The sequence below is a fragment of the Stigmatopora argus genome, chromosome 1, assembly GCF_051989625.1.
Source record: "Stigmatopora argus isolate UIUO_Sarg chromosome 1, RoL_Sarg_1.0, whole genome shotgun sequence".
In the NCBI taxonomy this organism is placed as follows: domain Eukaryota; kingdom Metazoa; phylum Chordata; class Actinopteri; order Syngnathiformes; family Syngnathidae; genus Stigmatopora; species Stigmatopora argus.
The window spans coordinates 22,687,570-22,712,162 of NC_135387.1; the positions used below are offsets into that span (position 1 = coordinate 22,687,570).

Consider the following 24,593-nt stretch of genomic DNA (forward strand, 5'->3'; position numbering starts at 1 on the left):
TATATATCTATATATATCTATATATATCTATATATATCTATATATATCTATATATATCTATCTATATATATATATATATATATATATATATATATATATATATATATATATATAGATAGATATATATAGATATATATAGATAGATATATATATAGATATATATATAGATATATATATAGATATATATATAGATATATATATATAGATATATATATATAGATATATATATAGATATATATATATAGATATATAGATAGATATATAGATAGATATATAGATAGATATATAGATAGATATATAGATAGATATATAGATAGATATATAGATAGATATATAGATAGATATATAGATAGATATATAGATAGATATATATAGATAGATATATATAGATAGATATATAGATAGATATATAGATAGATATATAGATAGATATATAGATAGATATATAGATAGATATATATATAGATATATATATATAGATATATATATAGATATATATATAGATATATATAGATATATATATAGATATATATATAGATATATATATAGATATAGATATAGATATATATATAGATATAGATATAGATATAGATATAGATATATATATATATATATATATATATATATATATATATATATATATATATATATATATCTATATCTATATCTATATCTATATATCTATATCTATATCTATATCTCTCCTCATGTCCGGCGATTGCCTGATACTGGATACGCTCCAGCACCCCCTGCGACCCTTGTGAGGATAAGTGGTTTGGAACATGAATGAATAAATGGTCATAATAATCCACCAAGGGTAACTCATGCAACACTTACTCACACAGACGACACCAGACACCCTTGCTGCCAGCGAGAAACCATACATCTGATATATATATATATATATATATATATATATATATATATATATATATATATATATATATATATATATATATATATATATATATATATATATATATATCAGATGTATGGTTTCTCGCTATATATATATATATATATATATATATATATATATATATATATATATATATATATATATATATATATATATATATCAGATGTATGGTTTCTCGCTGGCAGCAAGGGTGTCTGGTGTCGTCTGTGTGAGTAAGTGTTGCATGAGTTACCCTTGGTGGATTATTATGACCATTTATTCATTCATGTTCCAAACCACTTATCCTCACAAGGGTCGCAGGGGGTGCTGGAGCGTATCCCACCTAACTATGGGCATCAGACAATCGCCGGACACGAGGAGAGGGACAACCATTCACGCTCACACTCATACCCAGGAGGCAAATTAGAAATTTCAACCAGCCTACCTACCATGCATGTTTTTTGGATGTGGGAGGAAAACGGAGTACCCGGAGAAAACCCATGCAATCTCGGGAACAACATGCAAACTCCACACAGTGAGGACCAACCTGCGATCAAACCCTCGACCCAGAACTATGAGGGTGACATGCTAACCACTCGCTTAATTAGGTTTCAAAATGAAAAACAAACAAACACTTTTTTCAACTTGTGCAATTGCAGGTCCCAAACTATGTGAATCATTACAAATTGACCAATATTTTATTTTTATTTTCTGTACTAATTTTTATATTTACATCCTGCCTAGAAACATGTGCAAATGTATTGTGGTGATAAATAATGCTGGGTCTGCTTGAAGACAAAGATTTTCTTCCTTCTTCTTCTTCATTTTCTGAACCGTTTTATCCTCATTAGGATCGCGGGGGTCTGTCCCAGCTGACTGAGGCGGGGGACACTCAGAATCGGTGGCCAGCCGATCACAGGGCACAAGTAGACGGATAACAATGCACACTCACACCCATACCTAGGGGCAATTTAGAGTGTCCAATCAGCCTACCATGCATGTTTTAGTAATGTGGGAAGAAAGATTTTCTTCCATTTGGCCTATAATAAATCAAGATTTTTTGTTTTCATTTTGTGTAATTAAAGTATTTTCATCGGAACATGGATTTTAATTTCAAGGCACATCAGGAGAGTAAGAAGGAGTGCTGTAGAATTCCTGATACATAACCCACCTAAATCTTGAGTACCCAAACCCATTTATTTTGAGGCAGGCAAAGATATCAATCAAAATATTCATCCAATATTTCACGCCAGGTTTTTAAGAGCAAAATAAAGGGGTACAGACAGAAAGGAGAGATCTCTCCTTCTTTTCTCCCTTTCAATCTCTTTTTCTTGGTTGTTCATTTGCAGTTGGGAGGCTGAAGATATCGGGGTCATAAATCACCCCGGTTACTGGCGTGAATATAAGCCTCGACTTAATGGTGATGACTGGGCTTGCTCTTTTTCCAGTGCATTTAAGCTCCAGGGATGGGCAGTGGTCACAGTTCATTTCACTTGCTCCTTCCCTCCGCTCCATTCAGCTATCTCTACTGAGCCTATTAGGTTGCAGGAGAACTTTTAAGTTCATTTGTTCTTAATGTCCTTCAAGGCTTTTTTACTCTTTGAGCTTCCACCGTCTGGCCCAATTGAACTTGGCCTGTGCCACCCTAAATCTGCTGAATTGTTTTTGCTGGCTTGTTGTGAGTATTTAGACCAGGGGTCTGAAACTCCACATATCTCCACCGGAGATAAGTGTGAACCACATCAAGTATTCCACAAAAAAAGGTTAATAGTTGAAAACAAATGAATTTCTCAGAACATGAAGACTGTTGACCTTGTCCCTATCTTTTTTCCCCCACTTTATATATTCAACAGTTTTCACTTTAGTTCAGTAATGAAATCTTATATTGTAATTGTTGAGTTTTACAGGACCGGGTGACTGTATACACTGTTATACTGTATTTACATTTTTACTCTGTTTTCCTTCCATCCGGATTTGCAAGTTATGGGGTTGAATTGAAATACGGGTAAAATGGAGCTCCTTGGAAAAACGGATAGACTTTCATGTTTTGAGGCTTCTTTAAGAGTTGAGGTCAAATGAAGTTTTTCCCAACAGCTAATGCGAAGGGCAGTGTAATTCTCCAACATCCAAGTTTTATACCACTGGAAAGTGGGAGAGGAGAACCCGACGCCCCTGTTCCCATTGAATGCTCTTTGGAAAAGGGATTGATTATCCATGGATGGAAGAAAGGCGTGACAGTCAGAGCCCAAAGAGGCCAGCTTAGGAAGCAGAACAATCTCAAGGGATGGGTGCGAAACACCAGCAATTTTCCCTCTCATTCCATTTCAGTCTTTTATTCCCATGGGGAATCAAACATGCCGAAATGATCTAATGAAATTTCTTATAAGTGGCTTTTGCTCTGCTTCCAGTCACAAGCTAAATGTTGCACTTTCATTTTAGGAGGAATACCACGACCCACACATTTTAACGACCTAACAGACTGATCTAACTCACGAATTTAGTTAAAGACCAAGAGAGGGTTGGAAGTTTGAATGTCTTTGCAACACTGGTATTCAACTAACATAGGATGGCAGTAAGTACAGTAGGGAGACTATCTACTGTAGCTTGGGAAATTGTTATATTTCCATTATCCCTCACAGGTAACGTGAGTGGTTAGCGCGTCAGCCTCACAGCTCTGGGGTCCTGGGTTCAAATCCAGGTCACGTCCCACCTGTCTGGAGTTTGCATGCTCTCCCCGGGCCTGCATCGGTCTCCTCCGGGTACTCTGGTTTCCTCACACATTCCAAAAACATGCATGGTAGGCTGATTGGACACTCTAAATTACCCCTAGGTATGAGTGAGTGTGCATGGTTGTCTGTCTCCTGATTCAGGGTGTCTCCCGTCCTTGGCCCGGAGACAGCTGATATAGGCTCCAGCACCCCCCTGACACTAATGAGGATAAAGCGGTTGAGAAAATAAGATGAGATTATCTCTCACCTCTTTAATAAACTTATATAGAAAGAGTCGTGTGGTATAACATGAGTTAAAAAATTGAGAAATTATTAAGAGTAGGAAATAATTGCCAGTTGTGTTACAGGGCTAAAACTTTAGTTGAAGTTAAAGAGCAATTTAGATTTATCTGGTAACGTCAAGCAATAGAGAAAAAATCTGTACATTCTCATGGAAGTTATTCAAATTTCGAACATTTTACAAGCTAGAGTTCTGCACTCTTTTTACAAATCCTCCCCCATCAATGGATGGATGACATGAGAGAACGAGCAATGTGAGATGTCATGACAATGGAGGTTGGTGATGTATTGAGGAGGTAAACAGACCTGCACATGATCCCAGGTGCTGAACTGTCAACTGCTCTTGTTTCTCACATCTAGCCTTCTTCAGCTCACACTCATTGTTGTAGGTTTTCCCGTCCGAGCCGCAAACCTACACATAAAAAATGGTGGAGTCAACATTTTGAATCACAAATTAATTTCTTGTCTGTTACAGGACGAAAAAAAAACATGATTATCAAAAGTACATTCTTCGAATTGTTGAAGCATTAAAAATATAAATGAGCTACACTACATAGCCACCATTGGTTAACAATCTGATGAATTGGTAATGATGTTTTTTGCCCTGTTTAGACTGATTTCCAAATGTGACTGAGATTTCCATATTTATTTTATATTGCAGTAAATAAAGGATCATTACCTCGGCGTGAGGCACAGTGTGGCATGTAAAGTCGCAAATGCACCGGTCTTCTTCGGCATCTTCGTCCAATGAGCCTCCAAACAAGCGACAGCGGTCTTGTTCGCAACTCTCTGCCCCAGATCCGGATCCTCCGGAGCCACAGTCTGTCAAAAGGTATAGAGTTCATTTTAAGAGTGAATTAGAATTTTCATCAGCTACAACTTGGGAAAGAGTGGGTACTTAGGGAAACCTCAACATTTGTTATTGTATTACTACTTTCAAAAGAGAGGATCTTTTAAGGAATTACCATCACAGTTGTTTAAAGTTATATCACAGCCTAAATTCAAAGCAGATTAACTTTACAAGTGCTTTTCCAATGGGAAAAGGAAGTTGAAATAAATTGGGTCCCCCCGCCACTATTGGTGTTCGAGTTCAGAGAGTACAGATTTATAAGCTCGCTATCCAACTGTGCAGAATAAAAATGGTGCCAAGCCATGCTCTATGGCTGCCTGCTTTGAGATATGCAACAATGTAACATTGAATTCATTTGAGTTTTTCATTTCCTATTGAGTCTCCCGAGACCTTTCGGAAAGTTGTCCCGGCAGCTTCTTTACATTGACCTTGGAAGAAATTTTATTGGTTCACTTCAATAAGTCAACAAGGTGCTCAGGTTGCCCATATGTTGAACAACGCCCCATAATTCAGACCATGACCGCGACTGGTGGATCACAAAACTGCTGTTGTAGCTGCTGTATAAACTTTAGCACACAGAGATAAATCCGAGTCTTAAAAACGGCAATGAAGAGGGAAGAAAGAGAAGCTGCAGGATTATTTCGGGACTCGTTTGGGGGAGAAACAACAAACCTCAAGTAAAACTCCTGAGGGAGATTAGGTGAATGCATGTGAAGGCAGGGAATGAAAGGAGTCCGTTTGGAAAAAGATGGAGGGAATGTCAGAGCTTATGCGAGAAAAGCACCCCTCAGGGTAACCGAAAGTTCATAGAAACCGTATTCATTATTCAAAAAAATAAAAGGGAAAACTTGCAACTAAAAGCTTGAAATGCTGAAAAACGGAAAAAAATGTGGTGAGGAACTGTAATAGTCTGCACAAAAGTCCAATGCTTTTTGTTTTGACGACCTTTCACTCGGCAGTTCTTGTAAAAAAAAAACTCATTTGTAACATTCTCAAGTTTTGGGGATATTCTATAGCAAGTCAACTGAGCAGAAAGAGAATGGAATTGCAGCAAAGGCATTCAAGGGTTGGCCACTTGTGCCCGTGCCAGTGTACGCTAGCTCAGCAGAGCACAATGAAAGAGAAATGCAGACGAAGCCAATTGGTATTCCGCCCCAGTCTCCTTCTCTGAGACAAATAAATAGAAGAGATAAGACACTGGAATGGAATATAGAAAAGTGAAAAGCGAACGGGGAGTCCTAATTAGCTTTTGCTCTCTGATGTGCCTACCATGCATCTGGAGAACCTTTCAATTAATACATGACTGGCAAAGATGACTACATAAGCGCTTTGCGTTGCCTGCCAAGCCACTATTACTCAATATAATCGAAAACCTTCATTTTTCTTAACCATAGGAGCTCTATTGAAATGCAATGTTGACGATATGGAGATGAAATAAATAACATACAAAATAGGCAGTGGTGGTGGAGGTGGTGGAGAGGGGGGTTATATTTTTGTCTAATAAGCGATAGACGAGAAAATAAAGGAGGACAATGCGAGTTCCCCAATGTCTGGGTGACCACAATAGCCAGGTTATTCAGTGTTGTGTTGTTTAGACTGAGATTAACTTTTCTGAGCTGACATGCAAAGATGTTTATTTGCTTGTTGAAGCACAACAAATTTTATTCTGATTGAATATTAAAAAGCACGACGACAGAATAATGTGTATGGGTACTTTACATTTTGTATAACTATGGTTAGGTAAGAACTTGCACTCTACTTTGAAAATTTTAAAATAGTATGCAAAACTCTTCAATTGTGTACCAACTGCGGTCTTCCACATATTCTCACATATTGTCCGCTATTCAGTCTAATAAGGCTTGATATTTGAGCAGAATTTTTTTAATAAGACGATATTATGAATGGCTTTTTAGTCTTCAGTTAATTTAATCCGTTGGCATTTTTGCGACAACTGCATCTCCCAAGCTTGCACACGATTGAAGGACATGCTATTTCTAGTTTATTACATACCCACTCACTTAATAAGGGTTATCCCATACTGCAATTTAAGCACTGCTGTCACGTGCCACTTTTGCCGAGTAGTAAAAAGACGGCAAGTCAAGCCAAACCGAGTGTGAAATTAAAGAGGTGATAAGTTCGCCTGTTAGGTGGACAGAGGGGATGCTGTCATTTTTCATTAATACTAAATTAAGGCAGAATTAAAACAAGGCCTATTTTGTACTTACTGCATGTAATACTTGGTTCTTTTAACCAAGACTATAGTGAAGGTTTTTAAGTACCTCCTTTTAGTCTTAATCTTGAGTTCAAATATAAAAGTGGGTAACATTGTAGAACAACAGATTTTTTTTGGTCTTGCAGAGTGAGGTTTTGTTTTTTATTGAATGAATGCCAAGGAAATGATCACCCATCCAAAAACCAGAAAGTCCAAGTCAACATTTGCAGTGCTCCCACTCGCTAGACAGACCAGGTAACACATTTCAACGCGTCAAAAAGTTTTTGCGAAAAAGTGTCGATGACTGTCAAAACCGATCGCAGCAAAGATGTTTATATGGACTCTGAATGCTTAATAGACCTCTGCCAACAGCAATGTGCTTTTCTTAACTTTGTGAATCTGTGCTGTCAATTCATCTGTCGTCTGTTGGTTTTCAGCTGCCAACCATTCCCTATTTCCCACTCCACACCACAGCCGACTGATGACGCCTCACAAGACTTGTAACTGACCCAGTTTCAAGTGGGTGGAAACCAGGCTTGTACCAAATTTAAATTAGCATAGTGTATGCCTGACTTCACCAAGTGAACGAGTGACTGAGTGAGTAAGGAAGATCTAAAGAATGATTACGATAGGTAAGAATGATACTGCACTGCTTAGAGACACATTTGAAAGGCCAAACAAAAAAGGTAGGCGCCGTTCTTCTTCCTGCAGAGAATCAGAGTATCAATCACAGCCAATGTATGAGCTGCTTGTACCATTTTTCTTCCCAAGGGGCCAATTTTTTGACAGAGAAAAGTGCAAAATGGAGAGAGACTGGCGTGAGAGAAAAGGAACATAGTGATAGTGAGAGAACACAAAAAAAGTGGAAAATAATCTATCGGGTAAGCTCTTGAATGAAAATGAAAAAATGATGGAAAGTGGGGGATGCTCAGGGTTGGTGTGAACTGAACGTAGAATGAAATAGAAAAACTAAGCCACCAGGCGGCACGGGCTAGTGTGGCAGCCCCCGAGGGGTGCGAAGGTCCCTCTGCCTGAAACAGGGGCCGCAACCAGACATTGTAGATGGAGCGAGAGATGAATGCCAGTGTGTGGCGCGGGTATACACTTGTGCATTCCTTCATGCTCTACATATAGAAAAGGTCAGTCTCCCAGTCAATGAAATGATGTTAAATCTGCCACAAGAGGCTTTTGACATCATGAGTCGCTTCACGGGCCCCAGGCCAATGTAGTAGACAAAGGGAATGAAGGAATGGTGTGGGGGGGGGGGGGGGGGAACATAAAGAAAAGAAACACCTCTAGCAAGCTGTAGAAATGGAAGTGGAATCATCTCCTGCCTTTGGATCCTCCTCCACCTGCTCCCTTTTCTTCTCTACAGTTACCACCCAACCCTCCTGCTGGCAGGTGTAATCTGCTCCCCTTCACACGTTGTCTGCTCGCTGTGATCACCCACAAGCCACGAGGGGAATGGCGTGCCACCATCTGCATGACAGCCAGAGGACAGCTTCTCGCTCCCCGCAGAGTTCACGCTTGAAGAAGGGAATGTGATATTGCCGCCCGGCTCTGTCAGCTCTGATCCAGATATGATTTGCTCACTGAATTAGATCTAATTGATTGAAAATACAACGCTACACTAGAACGATTTACTGGGCCAAAGCTTTAAGAACTCTGGAAAATGCAGTGGGAAAAACTAACTGAATAGAAGGGCTTCTTAAATAAATCACAAGCAAATGTTTATTACTACAGCCATCTGCTACAGGAAGAAAAAAAGTAGAATATGTTATTTTTATCTTAAATAATTCTCATTTTAGAAAATGAAACTTTTTTTATATATACAGTTTGAATATATAATCAAATATTACAAGCTTTTATAGTTTTTTGATGATTATGGCTTACAGATAACAAAAGCCTAAAATCTAGTGTATCAAAAAATAAGAATATCACATAAGCCAATGTAAAATTTGACCAATCAAAAATCTGAATGTGAATAATCTTTATTGGCCATGTTTGGAATTTTCCTCTGGTAGTTTGAGCCACTCTAGCATTATAAACAACAAAGCAGTATATTAAAAGGAACAATTTAAGACGGACCACTTCATTCCATTTAGCAATGCAAGGATATCCTAAAGGCAGGAGAGGTCTCGAACAAGGATAGCTGATGCTGAGAGTAGACCAACTATATTAAGTGACTACGAGTATTAGTGCAGTAATTATGATGTCGAGACAATTTTGCCAATGCAGTAAATACTCAATACGAAGTGACTGGTAGTGTGATAATTATTACGATCTACCTAGAACGTCATTGCGTTCAGCACACATGCAAGGGTGGTTATTAAAAAAAAAGTTAATTTCCAGGCACTCCATACTAGGTTGTCTCCATTTGCATGAAAGATTGCATCGAAGTCACAGGGCCTGGGCTTGATAAAACCGGGGCTCCGCGTAGATATAATGGAACCCCCAGGTTCTTTTGATAGCGGCCATCAGGTTATTGCATTCCATTGTTGGGTCTGTGCGTCACTCTCCTTTTGACTTCAGCCCAAAGATTGTCTGTATGATTCTGGTGACACCAGTTTGCTAGTCAATCCACGAAAGTAACAACTTGGTCATTAGGATGACCTTTGGGTACTGTGGGAAAATGCCAATTCCAATTAAAAATTAAAGTCAGCACCTCAGCTTGTCAACAGACAGAAGTGTGAAGTGCTCTGGAATTTCCTGGAAGATGACTGCATTGACTGTGAACTTCAGAAAACTCTGACAGCATGGATTATGTGCTTTTCTATTCACCCTTCTGACCTTCATTTCCACATTAAAGGCAACATTTACACAAGTTTGATAAGAGGAATTGTAGCATTGAGCAAAACTTTAGTTATTTTCCTTCTTAGCCTTGGTAAGATACATTATTTGTTGTTAAAAAAGGGGGGCTTTGCGTGAAGAATTCATTTTTAGTCAATGTCTAGTACTGTGCAGAGTGTGGTGGCTTTCGATGCACCGATTCCAACCTCAGTCCAATCCTTGTGAAATTTGACAACTCTCTCTCTAGGCTGTTGTTTTTGTTGTTCACGCCTTTATCTAGAACACTTTTTCTTTCCACTCAATCTGTCAATACGCTTGGATGCAGCACTTTAGAAACACTAGCTGCTTTGGCAATGAGATTTTGTGCCTTACCTTCTGAATGAAAAGAGTTGATGACTCTCTCTTCTGGATTCTGACACATTGAAGGGTTTACTCAAGTATACTGACCCAGATTGAGAAACATTTAAAGACTCAGAAAATCTGTACAGGGATTAAATTAGCCGCTTGGGGTGTGACACGGAGTTTGCAAAATTTAAGTTTATACACTATTGAAATCTGGGTGTTCTTTATCAATTAGGTCAAAGGCTTGAAATATTTGAATCTATACGTAATCATTCTGTATATGACTTTAACTTTCCAAAACATCCAAGAAAATAACAAATAGTGTTACTTGAGCTAGCCACTGAATTTGGATTCATTTTTAATGAATAACAAGCACAGCTTGATAAAATAATTAATTAATATGATTAATTCATTGATTTAATTGAACGCATAAACACACTAGAAAATATAAAAAATTGAAAGACCGAAAAGGACCAACTAATCGACCTTTAATCAGACAGAATTCTCTCATATTGGCCATGATTGGGTTCTATTTATGGACATGCAGTTCCAGTTCATTCTTTTTACGCCTATTCATTAACATGCGGCGGGTGGCATGCGGCCCATTAGCCAAAAAAAAGCGGCACAGATGACTGAATACTATATGTCAGGTCAGCTTATTAAGATGATTACACACCTTTAACGGGCAGTTAGATAACATAATTACACAATTTCAAAGACCATTTCCTACCTTCATCACATCTGCCGGAATTCGCCACGTCAATTCTCTTCTTCTGCACGCACGAGGACAGACGGAGTTCACACTCGTTTTCGTAAGTGGTCCCGTCACTTCCGCACACCGGAGAGAACCCTTCACCCGAGCATGGTGGGCACTCGCATTTAGTTTGTACACAGCGGGCGCCCCAGGTGCACACAATGTTGCCACAGGTTTCTGAATAACACAGACGAGAATAGCTTTGTATTGTGCCAGAGAATAAAAGTGAAGATTTGCTTTATGGTTCTTTGTGATGACATTATTTGAAAAAATAAATAATAATTTTATAAAACTATAGACGTGCTCCATTGGCATTATCAAAGGTAGAGGACGCAGAAAAATATATAGGGGAATTTGCAGCGTTATAGTAGAATAGTCTCAACTGGGGATGGTGTTGGGCCGCTAGGAATAATGAAGAAAAAATTGGTACATTTGCTTGAGGGCCGCATTAGTAAAACATATTGAGATAGTAAACAAGAATGGTATGGAGATCTTTATCAGGCATCACATTAACAGAACCATTTTAGATGAAGTAAACATGCTAGCTGTGTATGAGTTGGATCTCATCTCTCATCTCATTTTCTGTACCGCTTTATCCTCATTAGGGTCGCAGAGGGTGATGGAGCCTATCCCAGCTGACTTCGGGCCAGAGGCAGGGGACACCCTGAATCGGTGGCCAGCCGATCGCAGGGCACAAGAAGACGGACAACCATGCACACTCACACGCATACCTAGTGGCAATTTGGAGCATCCAATCAGCCTACTATGCATGTTTTTGGGATGTGGGAGGAAACCGGAGTACCTGGAGGAAATGGATAATCCCATAATAGGCCAAGGAAGACACTTTTTAGTGCACATTTCAAGGCATTTTTGACATTTTACCTAATTTCTTTAATAACCAGAGAAATCTAACTTGTACAGTATCAAATTTGGAGTGTTTGTCCACATTGTTCTAAGGTTGTTTTCTACTTTGTTTTGTTTGAATTCAATCATTCATCATATTGAACAAATATTTTCTGCAAATAAAATGCATCCATTAGATAGATGGTTGTTTTTTTATATTGGTCTTAATTAATAATTTATCAATAATGAGAAACTCTATGTTATTCCTTTAATCATGGCATCATATTTTTCAAAGTATTCATACATAGAGTATTCTGTTTTTGAAGAGTGAGCAAAAGGCATGCACTACTTACTGCACTCTCCCTGGCTGACCACTCGAAGGTCCACCTGTTTTTTGCAGGCCCGAACATGCAGTTCGCATTCGCTGTTGTATGTCGTGCCATCACTCCCGCATACGGGCTGGTGGGACTCCACACACTCTGTTGCGCAAACACACTGTCCACTCTGGGCATCGCAGATAGCCCCAAAAGAGCAGTTGCCACAGGACTCATCTACAGAAAAAATAACATCAGATTCAGTGCGTTGCTTCTTACCTTTAAAGTGATGAAAAACTATGCTAATTTACATTACCTGTCTACGGCATTTGACATTAAATGTTAGCATTGAGGTAGCTCATTTCCAAATCTATATTCCATAGTTTTTGTGTTTAAATCACTTTTGTTTTTCACGTTGCTTTCACTGGGAGAGAAAAATATACAGCCTGAAACAAATTCTCATATTTGGAGAATTTTGTGGGCTAACGGCTGTCATTCTTCATTGAGATGGTTTTGAAAGCCTCCTATATTTTGACAGTGAGATATGAAAACACACCTTGAAAACAGACCCATCTGGTCAGTCATAGTTTTTTTTTTTTTACCTCATTCCATATTTTCTTCTCTACAGAATTGAATGTTTCTATATTTTTACAGGCTGAAGGCTTTTCAAGGCACCACTCAAGTTGGAGTTATTGTTCTTCTTGTGGACAATAACTTTGAAGTCCTATTCCTCCATCATTTGTGACGTGATTATTTTGAAACTTTGTAGCTATCTGGCATGGCCCAGTATCGCTTGATCCTTGGAACCCCAGTTTTGATTATTTGTATCAGTGATGATTAATTGATTTGAGAAATTACAGTTTAGACAGTAGAGGGCATGCATGCATGCACAATTTTTAGCCTCTACAACTACTGGAGACTTGCAATAAAAGTATTCTAAGTACATTGCATCCCCCCCCCAAAAAAAATTTGATTCACATTGCCTCTGCCTAATATCCATATGCAGATATATCATATAATTTTTTTATTGCCTTCCTAATATAACTGCAACAAACAATAAGGCTAAGTTTAATGATGCGAAATAAAGAACTCACGATAGCATCTGTAATTTTCATGGTGCATTAAACACAGGTGTTCCCACAATGCTCATATCCTTTAACACCCTCTAGAGTTCATCAAGGTCCACGGGTCTCAACTGAAAACCTCAGATGTTAGTTATCCCTCTCCAATTAATTCCTTTTTGTCGCTTTGGTGGCAAAGGGTTTTAGCTTTCAGCAGGGTGCAAAGAAATAACGTGGCCTTGGATACACCAGGGAATTAAGTCATTTGTTGAAAAGAATACAAGGACCCTTTAAAAGCCTGTTTTTTTTTCTCAATAAGATCTCTGCTACTGCTAACAAAATATGTTTAATTGTTCATCATATAGTCCAGAACAATGTTAGTATTTGGCCTATGTAAAAACACAGCGCCATAATATTTCTGACCTTATTTTTAAGGATGTCCCGATACTGACTGTTTGACTTGCGATGCAATCCGATTTTCTCAAGATAGTTTTGCTGATACCGATCAGATGCCTCTTTTCTTAGACCAGTAAAAATAATGCAATTTATAATGTAACCAGTAAAGGGTAACATTGGGTGACTTTGTAATAAACTCAATAAATGCCTTGGTTAAATATTACACGATTATCTGTTACTGTATTAGCTTCTAAAGGGATGCAGACATTTGCATAGTGGTTTGATTTACAGCAGCCTAAAAGCATGATGGTACTGAAAACACCTACAAGTACTGGATCGGGTCTAATCTTGTGACCAAATCTGATACTGTCCGATACTTTAAAAAAATTGTATCAGGCACCAACACCGATACCATTTGAGTATCAAATTGGGACATCACTCTTGAATCATACCTTATTAATTGTCTCACCAAAACATACCTGTAATTCTTTATCGCTCCTCATTTTTTTTCTCTCCCTCCAACTAATTGCTTGTAATGTTATTGTAACTAATGCACCACATTTTACTATGACTAATTTCTAAAAACCAGATGTGGAGTATATGTTATGGTATAGGTCGCTATTATTCCTATTTGCCCATAATTCAGGCATCTCAGCTTTATCTGTCTGATGAAAGCCACATGAATAACCCTGTTCCTGAGGTGACTGTTATATCCAGCTGAGGCGTTTAATAACCAAGCACGCCTGTCCCAGCCCACCGAGACAAGGTGATGAGGTCACCCACCACTAAAAATGCCAGAGGGAAACAGATTTAAGGAGGTGGGTAGGATTGCAAAGTTGAAATCTTGAGAGTAATAACGAATGTCACTCATATTGCTATGAGGTTGCACCTGAGTTATACAGATAACCAACATTTTTTATTTTTTGTATTTTTACAGCCCTGGGGAACGTAAACACAATCATATTGATGTCTAACTGGAACACACAGACAAATGCATAAAAAATACACATGCATGCACAGAGGGGCTACATAAAACGTTATTCACCTGATTGAGGAACATCTCTAGACTCGAATAGTAGCTGATGAATCAACGATAATAAGTGATCTAGATCAATATTTTAAGAGATTCTTGCACCCCAATTAGTTGCCAGCGGCATCAACTGCTTGACATAAAAAAGAATTTTAAAAACTACATGTTAAATAAATGCTTCTTAAAACCTTCTAGGTTAAAGGAAGAAAAAAAGACATTTGGCTGAATTCACCCATCAAAATTATGTCAGCGCTATTAGAGTTTGCAATTTCTTTAGAACCATCCTGTCGGCGCATAGTGCGTGGAGCCAAGTATTGTTTAAGTGCAGTGAAAAAAGAACATGTGCACCTTTTGCGGGCATGCCCATATAGTTCTTAAACTGAAAATTAGAACACGCACCACGGTAAGTTATCCAGTTATGAATCAAGATTCCACTGTATATTTGATTTCTCTTCTCCCTTTACGCCTCATAAACACCATCGGTAGAGGAAATAGACTGTGATAATTAGCAGAGATTACAGAGATCACATGTGATTGTGCTGAATGAAGCTGTGCAAACAGCCCAAAAATAACTAACATGATCACGGCCATCTTTCTGCAGATGGCTAATTCCTGGCAAACCGATAGTTTGGCATTTTTTACGGCTAAACTGCCAAAAAGCAAAGCTCCAACCATCCACCGGGATGGATTTTACACTCATCCTTTGCTTGGTCAAATAGACAATCATTCATTATTGCAGACACGTGTCATCTACCCGTTCTGTGGCACCACGGGTGTCAACCTGTCAGCCCATCAGCGGTGCTTGTTACATTTCCTGTTGGTGTTGCCATGATACCATATATACATGAGTTTCACTTCATAAAGAGCCATCAAGAAAATAGTGATGCTCCACACAGGCAGGCATAGATGGAGTATTCCATGTTAGACCTTGCCAACATAATCCTTCTGTTATCTACTCAGTGCAGGGAAAACATCAAACCTCTCATGTTGCAAAAACAAGCGGCATAGCTAACAATCGCACAAAATGGCTCCAAACGTAAGGCAAATTCCATGTCACACCTGGAAAGTGAGAATAATTGCGCGGTATTGATCGTGCTTGTTGGCTTTCTGCTGCCTTTTTCCAGAAGACATTGTTTTCAAAATATGCAGCTAAAAATCCATCATTTTAAACGCCGTGAGTGAGTGAGGTAAGAAGAGGTGGACAGGGACAACTGCCGTCCTTTGCTTTTGTGTGCGAGAGATGAGAGAAGACAAAATAAAAGGAAGAAAAATACTAAATCACCAATGGAGCCTGTGGGATAATTGGCCTGCCAAGATGGCATCGAGAGTATTCACTGAGTGGCTTTAACAAGCTGTAAATCTCTTCTTGGGACTGTGTGTCTGCAAGTTGATCTGTAGATATTTGTTCTACTTGAAGCACCATTGTCCCTCATGTGCTAATGATTAGCTGATGCGCCGACACAGCCAGATAATGCCAAGTGACTCATGTAGCCAATTACACACAAGTGCGCTGTGTTGTCTTTGATTGGGATTAAAGTGCAACACGACACTTAAAGGTCAGAGAAAGAATTTCGTCTCCAGAAGGGCTGAAAGCTAAGAGTTTGACCTAAGTGAGTTAACTCGGTGGTTTCATTTGCGATTGATCTCCTCCTGTACCTAAAGGTGAAACTGTTTAACGTGATCTGACAGCAGACTTGCAGGAAATCATTCCTATCCATGTGTAAGCAAGTATTCTGTAGCAATCATGCTTTTTGAAGCAAGCTTTGTTATTAGTTTAGGAGTTCCTGTATTTTCCGAATTATAAGGCGCACCTTCAAAGAATGCCCTATCTTGAAATTTGTTTCATAAATATAAAGCGCACCAGATTATACAACGGAGTAGTAGTAGTGGTGGTGGTGGTGGTGGTAGTTGTAGTAGTAGGGGATTGTGTTATACATCGACTAGATGGAGCTGTAGTATTACTAACAATAGTAGTGGTTAGGGGTTGTGTTATACATTAAGTAGATGGAGCTGTGCCAAAGGGAATTTCATACAATGATGAACCAATATTGATCCATATAGAAGGCACACTCCCGACTTATAAGAAGATTGAAGTCTTTTAGTTGTGACTTATAGTGTGGAAAATACAGTACTTTGTTGTTATTATGTTTTGTTGGGCAGGTACGGTTTAGAATGGTTTAGTTACATCTGTTTCTAAAACCCTCCTCCCTCTTTGTCACCTATGAATGGTGGGTGGCACATCAACCCTGGACTGTCTATAGTCAATAAATCTGCAGTTGTGAGGTATTGAGTGTGAATTGATTTTATGTTTAACATGCAGACACTCACCACAGGGTCCTTTATGCTGGACATGGATAGCCTTTTGCAGAGCGCAGCCCATGGCTCGCATCTCGCAGGGGCTGCCATAAGAGCTGCCGTCAGAGCCGCAAACCGTGTCTGACGATTGGGGGCAGGCTTCCAGGCATTCACACACAGGCTCATGATTTTTAACGACGCACACTGCGCCGTGATGACACACTTTATCCAAGCAGGGGCTTGGCGTGTTGAGATCTGAAAGTCAACAATCCCGAAAACAGTAAGTCAGAATGGAAAATTGACGGCTACTAGTAATATCAGGCAGAGGTTGGAGAATGGTCTGTTCTTAAAAAGGGCATAAGTAACACTTTATGGTTCAACTACACTCAAAGCTGTCAGCAAGTAATCTAAGGGGATACAAACTATGATTATATTCAATACCACACTGTTTTGGTACCTAACATTCTTTTTTCTTCCTGAGCCTATCCAGATGTATTCTGCATTTTAGTGCAGTCTACCCAAACTGGTGACATACAGAACAGCCAAAACACACATGCACACTCACACACCACAAAACCTGGCCTGTGGCACAGCTGAAATGAAAAAGCCTACAAAAAATTCTTTGGCAAACAAGTAAATGTCCGGATTAATTGACTTTCCCAGCATTCTCCTTTAAAGGTTTCCATTTGCATCTCAGTGAGAGTCATGGCTTTGGCCAAGGCATTGAGGAAAAAAAATAAAAGAGCCAGTATGCAGGAATAATATGAAAATATTAATGAGAAAAAGAAAGAAGAAAGGAGCTCCTTCTTAATAATTTAAAAACGGCGAGCTCCTTGGCAGAGCCAGATATGAAATGTGAACATCACAGAGAGGTGCTGCTCCAGTCTCTGTGTCCGTTGCAGCATGACTTTATTAAAATGAAGGTTGGATTCTATGCTGACAATTCCTAGAAGATGAGTCTAGGCATGGCATACGCGACCTTACTTGTTCAGGTGAGTAGGAAATTCGAACCGTCGTTTGATTAGAGCTGCCGTCCTGACTCAATCCATTCAAAAAATATCACGAGTCAATGGACGTATTAGATTGAGATTCGCGGCGGAAAGGTGTGCACTTTCCATCGAAAGTATGTGAGAGGCAACTTTCATAAGAGCCTTCAGCCGTGAAGGATGGATTGCTCTGCCAAATGTGGTGCGCATACAGGTGAGAGCAGCAAATAAATCTAAATTGTCAATAAAGCCTCTGAGCGACTTAACACTTCATTTTCGTTTATTTTTTTTGTTGCTTCTGAATGTGTGGCTAACATTGCCCATTATCTAACATAAATTTGACCAGAATTAAAGGAGCAATATGTAAGACTGTTGGCCAGACATAGTACTGCAACCATGGTCAAAATATTGCAGCCCACAACTTTCTTCCATGTTTGATTCTTTCGCCACATAACGAGAACCGCTTGGCACACGAAAGAAACTGCTCGTTGTTTCAGTTGTTCGAAGGCATCGCCTATGCTTATTCTTGTTTTGTTTCTGAATTTAAACAGGACTAATTTGATATTTGGAACAAGAATAGTTTTGCTCTATTGGTACATAACGTCGTTATTCTAACTGTGAACAAGTTAGAGATCTTAGTTTACGTTGTATACAGAGCTGTGGCAGCATGGACTAAGAAAAGAACTGGTTTTGTAATTGTAATTAAAAAAGGACATTATTTGGATGAATTAGAAAAAATGCTTTAATTAGCATTCAGCAAATCACTGTAGGTGCCGAATACAAATCTTGCAGTGTTATGCTTCAGGTAATTACTAGAAACATTACAGTGATTGAATATGTAATTATTCAGAGTTTTCGGAGAGCAGAGACCTTATGGTTTCTCCATTTTAAGAGGAACTTGAGGTGCACATAAACACCTTAGCTGTTTTATACAAGTTGAATTAAGGCTGGCTTTGAAAGTGAAATACTTCCTGCAAACCTTTTCAAAGTGAGCAAGCTTAAGCTCAACCACGGCTTCTGCCAAAGTTCACCAGCTTAATTCGCAGGAAACCGTGGCCTGCGATAACGTCTTTGTCACCCGTTTTATTTTTTCACACTTGTAAAAAAAATGATAAACTATTTCCATCCCAAACTGTTTTTATCACACACTACCTTGGAGGCAAAATTTTCCGCCTGATTTATTAATGTGAGTGCGTGTCAGGGACAAAAAGAGAAAAACAGACCAATCCCCCTGAAGTGTAAAAATTGGTGTTGCGCATTAAAAGAAAAGAAAAGAAAAACTCTCCTTTTTTTCCTCAAATGGAGAGAAAAGCTTTCACAAAATTGTCTTTTGGGTTGGGTTTTTTTTAACTAAGGGTGCAACGAAACCCCATCAACCTGGATCAATATATTGATTGGTAAGCATGATCAATTGAAAATCAGGCTATAAATATCGGTATTCTTTAGATCTGCTGTTTTGTTAACAAGAATGAAGTCCATTAAAATGTCTGAACTGTTTAGAAATCACATTTAAAAAAAACATTAAAAATGCTTTTAATTGTTGATTGCATTAGAGGTGGGATGTAATTGATTTTGTTAAACATGCACATACCAAATTAATTGAATCAAATCAAATTATGGCTCACTGCTAGATCGATATATCAGATGGTTTTCCCAGGATTTGCTATCGTATCATCATTAAATTGGTGATTGACACGTCTATTGTTAAAACTTTCCCTCCTCGCAACCCTTAAATCGAACACCAAATCCAACACCAATTATGTGTCTGTTTGTGGCACAGAATGAGCCAAAGCAGCATGTTATTGATTTAAGTAAGCTGACATCTGAATGGGAACACATTTATGGCCAAATTGATTGGCTGTTAAGGCAAGATGTTGATGCTCCACAGATTGAAGAAGCATTGCCGTCTGATGATGGAAAGTGGGAACATTAAAATGACTTCTAAGTATAAGACTTTACATCGCACATTTGTGCTACCACGAATTGTACCGAAGCCTGGCAATCAAAGATTGGTATGGCCCAGGAATTTATTACAGTGGAACCTCGGAATTCAAATGTTAGATTGTTTAACCCTTTGAGTGTCTAAATTGGTGAAAATTAAAATATTCTCATGACAGGCCTAAATAGCACAAATGCAACGTTTGCCAAAAAAGCATTTTAAATTTAGCGCCATGCTCGAGACACCCTGGGGCAATCCTATAACTGAATACCAAAACTCTCAAACCAGGCCCGTGTTGATGCCGTATATAAAGCACTGTATCATGTCGCCAAATTGCTGAGGGAATATTTAGGCACACTAAGTGCTCCTCAATTCTTGTATACAGTAGGTACTTAAACCCCACACTCAACCCTTAGGGTGCAGATGCAATTCCAATTGGTTCATGTTCATATTATACCGTTGGTGGAATTGGCACATTCCAGGTGATGCCTGCAGCGGCCAAATGGCTGAGAGAAATACCTTACAAGCTCATTACAAGCCAGCACTCCAACGGGACTCAGCCAATCCACAATAAGTACTGCCTTGTCTTTTTTTCTTTACCTGCTAGCCTTTGATCAAAATCCCTCGTCCTCATTTGCATTAAAAGACATTCATGTATGATATCAGTGAAGCAAAAGGCTCTATTAACATAAAGGAACGGACATACCCTGTAGGCTGTGTCTGTCTATTCCTGAACGCTTATAAGTGGAACAAAACTACCTCTCAACTGAAACGACAGTGCATTTTACTCAAAGTGGGATACTGTGCCGTGCGTGATTCACTTGTTAGATTAAATGTGTCAGATTGAACATACAGTTCCTGTTGACCATTTCTGCCCAGGTATCATCTTATATTTACATTTTTGGTTGGCCAAAAGGACCATTACCATTTTAGTCATGTGAATTTAATATCAAGTTTGTGCGGTTTTATAATGAATCACATTTTTTCCTCAGTTTGCTCAGCGGAGCAAAGAGTGAAAGTGCAATCAAATATAACCAAATTTGCAAATGTGTCCCTGTGCTTGATTTCATCACAGCCCAGTGGCAGGCGCCACATCAAGTCACTTCTGACAGCCTGCTGACCCAAATAATCTCGGCAATTTCTGCTTGCTGAGGATCACTTGAAGTCCATGTTAAGTGGACTGGCAGTATGCCTGCTGTCAATCGGCTTCCCACCACACTTGCTCAAATTAATTTGATTAGGAAAACAGCACTCGGGCTGACGTACGCCTCAGAGCTCCGCGACTGCTTGGGAGTCCAATCGTCTCATCTCCAAACCCTCAAATGAGCAGAAGTCCTAATTTAACATCAGCCATCTTCTACAGGCTTTGGCAAGACATTAGATGATAGCATAACAGCTGTAGAAGATTGCAAATGTGTAAAAGGCAAAAATGTGCAATGAATTTTCTGACTACTTTTAGTTTGTGAGACAGAATGTGAAATGTGAGTTAAAATGTTAGTTTAAATATGAGTGTTTGGGTTTGGAGTGGGTTTTTTGTTTATTGATATGGGAAAAATAGTGCAATTGTGTTACCCCCTTAATTTTATTTCATTCAAACATTAATTAGTTTTAACCATTCCTATTAAATCTGGATGAGTTTCATTTATTAATTTTTATCTTGAGAATTTATCTACCATCCATTAGTCAACCAGGAGCCATTCTAAATGGAAATGAAGGCACGTCTTTGACACAAAATGACATGGTTCAGATCCAAATATCCTTCCACCAAGCTGCGGGCGGTATAGACAAGAGCCAAAAAAAGCACATTAGGCAAAGCACATTGCACACAGGTACAATGACACGTCAGGGAGCCACTGAGCCATTTTGATTTGTTAATGCCCAGTGCGCTGCGGGGATGTGGGCCACATCATGTGGCCCACTTTCTGGATCTCTCTTGCCAAATTCAGACACCCGCAACAATGTGAGCCGATGTTGAATAATGTTGTCGATAAGCGTCTGTAAAACTATCTGGAATTAAATTTGAAACCTTTTTGTGTCCTGAATGGTTTGCCATGATTGCAGTGAATTTCAAATCATGTTTGCAATACAACAGCAACTTACTAGCATGCATTGTTTTTCTTTTTTGGGGGGGTACAATGAGTGACCAAATGGCTTCTTATCCATTTATGACTTTATTAAACTCAAAGTTTATTTCCTAGTTATGAGTGATAGTAAAGCGCTGAGGGACAAAAACATCAAAGGTTTCACTCGGCACATGATTGGTCATGTATGAACAGCTGATCGTTTGTCATTGTAACGATTGATCATTGTGTACTTACTGCAACCGTGACGTGCTGATATCATAAGGAGGCGGGTGGCATAAATGTATTACCGCAGACTAAAATTTATCTTTCTGTTCCACACAGGAAACTAACAAAAGCCTGTGTGAATTTACAATCCATTATTCATAAATTAACCACAATGGATATGCCTTCTTTCCAAATGAGACAAACAGGGATGGAGGTTTTGTGGTTGCAATGTTTCAATCAATTGTTGGCTACTTGGCGCTACGTGTTATTGATTGCAATGTGGCAAAACCTCAGCTCAGAACATAATCATTTCAATGCGACAAATTATCTCAGTGAGATGAAAGCAAAGTAGTGATGAAATTTGAAACAGTCTGATATGAAGTAAGCTGAGACCATGAAATGCTAGACAGTAAATGTTGCACAACCAATTCACCTTCTTATCAAAAGGTTTTTCCAAATAGCTGACTCAAACCATCCCATTTTCAGTAGACTTTTAAAATGGAATGCAAGTTGATGAATAAGAATCTATTTTATATCGTGAATATGTTGTCATTTTAAATACATGTACATAATGTCACATTATGTTTACAAACATCTTACAACTAAAGCTTGTGCAATAATTTAAGATATTATTTGATCTTGGACATTGAACTGGCGCTATTTAGAGTGTTCAAGCAGCCTACCCTGCATGTTTTTGGGATGTGGGAGGAAATCTGAGTGCCCAGAGAAAACCCATTCAAGCCCGAGAGAACATAGAAACTCCACACGGAAAGGTCCAGACCTGGGATTGAACACTCAATCTCAGCCGGGCTGCCGGATATCAAATAAAGCATTCAAATTCCTGATCTTGGGCCTACACTCGGATGGACATCCGCCTGAATGACTCACGTGAATCAATCACCAAAGACCAAATGCAGCTACCACGAGGTATGCATGCTAAACAAAACAAAAAACACTGTCTCATAGAGATGAAACTGAAGCCTGGAGGCACTGATTGTGTTTGCGCACCAGGCTGACATTGTCTGACACAGCCATTGAACTGTCAAGGTGCAAGCATCACAGAAAAAAAAAATCACACTATGTTGTTGTCAGAGTTCTTTGGGTTATGGATCGATCGCACAAGCGCTGAACTTGAGGCTTTTTCAACACCACTAATCTGTACAGTATTTTTTTAAGATGGTCTGTAATTTAACCTACTCTCCATTTTACTAAAACACTTACAATATAAAAGGGCACTTAATCACCAGTCTGGCGAAGCTAATGGTCTGAGAGGACTCCTACGTTCTTGTTGTTTGATGTTTAATTGAAAAACAAAGTTGATCTTTGATGTTTGTGGGGCTCTCTTGAGTAATCAGCAAATTTCAATAAGAATGCAAATTGCGCTAGGGAATGGATGCTATTCCAGGGGAACTAGTAGAATAACAAGATACAAATGTGCGGTCTTGTTGTTGTTAGAATACACAATACAAGACATTGGAACCGTTTCATTTATGCTGAGCACATATGAACAAGTCGTAGTAAGGAAAGACAGCAACAGAGCGACTTTAGTGTTCATCTTCGCTCAGGAAGTATAGACATCTTACTGTGTTATTCAAATAATCTAATGTGAGTTTGTTTCTGTAGTGAATGGATTACTTTTCTAGCAAATACAACAAGACCAGCTGCTAATTTGTCTCGTCTTAATCGTTTTAGAGGCATAATTTTGGACCTATCGCTGATCAAAGAGCGTCACATGCTTGATTATGCCCTGGTTTTCTTGGCCTATTTTTTACACTGATTCAATACACGTGAATTTACTCAATAAGCAGACTTCTGTTTTTTGGGGTGCTTTATAAATGTTTGTACTTGTTTTTACACATTTCTAATTCTTGGGCATTGTCCACATGTAGCAAAGACTTTTCTGAAAGTTTGGCAACAAACAAAAAACTTTTACCCCTTAATGCCTCAAGGCATTTTTAAGATTCCCCCCTCCCTCTATCAATTCATCCACCCATTAAATCAACTTGGCAGTCCCTGCCAACTAAAAAAATAGCACCCTAGAATTTAGAAGAATGAATGCTAGAATTGATATCATTTATACATAGAGAACTTTTACATAAGTGCTACCTATACAGGCTAATCAAGTTGTCACACAGTGTAAAATGTATCACACTTTGGAGGGTTTTGCTTGCAATCTACAGAATAAAGTGGAAATTTGGTATATTCGTTGAATTAAAATTGTATTGGAAATTGTGATTTTTCATGGCAAGCTGCAGACTTTTCAGAGTAGCATACATCTGACAAAATTGCACTTCAAAGACTAAGTTTGGGAAAACGACAATAAGATCCTCCTCAAATACTGACCAATTATGTTTCAATTGTACCAGATTGGAAACAAACATGATACTTTTCTCATTTGGCAATAAAATAGGATTTTTGTCACATGCAGCCAATAAACCAATATTAATTATTAATATTTAGTTGTTGTTGTGTGTTTTGTTTTAAATTTGAGTTTGAATACGGCCAAGCACTTAGAGCATGCAGAACAAAAATATAGACTTGAGTGGGTAGGACAGATTATACAAAAGCAGGCAGACTTCTCCAACCT

General features: G+C 38.7%; 1 protein-coding gene across 8 annotated transcripts in view; it reads right to left on the minus strand.

Moving 5' to 3' along the window:
- agrn (agrin) overlaps window positions 1–24,593 on the minus strand; it is a 186,360-nt gene that overhangs the window by 60,553 nt on the left and 101,214 nt on the right. For all 8 annotated transcript variants that reach the window (XM_077609141.1, XM_077609116.1, XM_077609107.1 and 5 more), the window contains 5 exons: window positions 16,827–17,048; window positions 12,051–12,248; window positions 10,831–11,031; window positions 4,586–4,728; window positions 4,213–4,318 (listed from right to left, as the gene is read on the minus strand). In XM_077609141.1, the coding sequence (XP_077465267.1) occupies window positions 4,213–4,318; window positions 4,586–4,728; window positions 10,831–11,031; window positions 12,051–12,248; window positions 16,827–17,048 (870 nt within the window). The remainder of the gene's footprint in view (window positions 1–4,212; window positions 4,319–4,585; window positions 4,729–10,830; window positions 11,032–12,050; window positions 12,249–16,826; window positions 17,049–24,593) is intronic.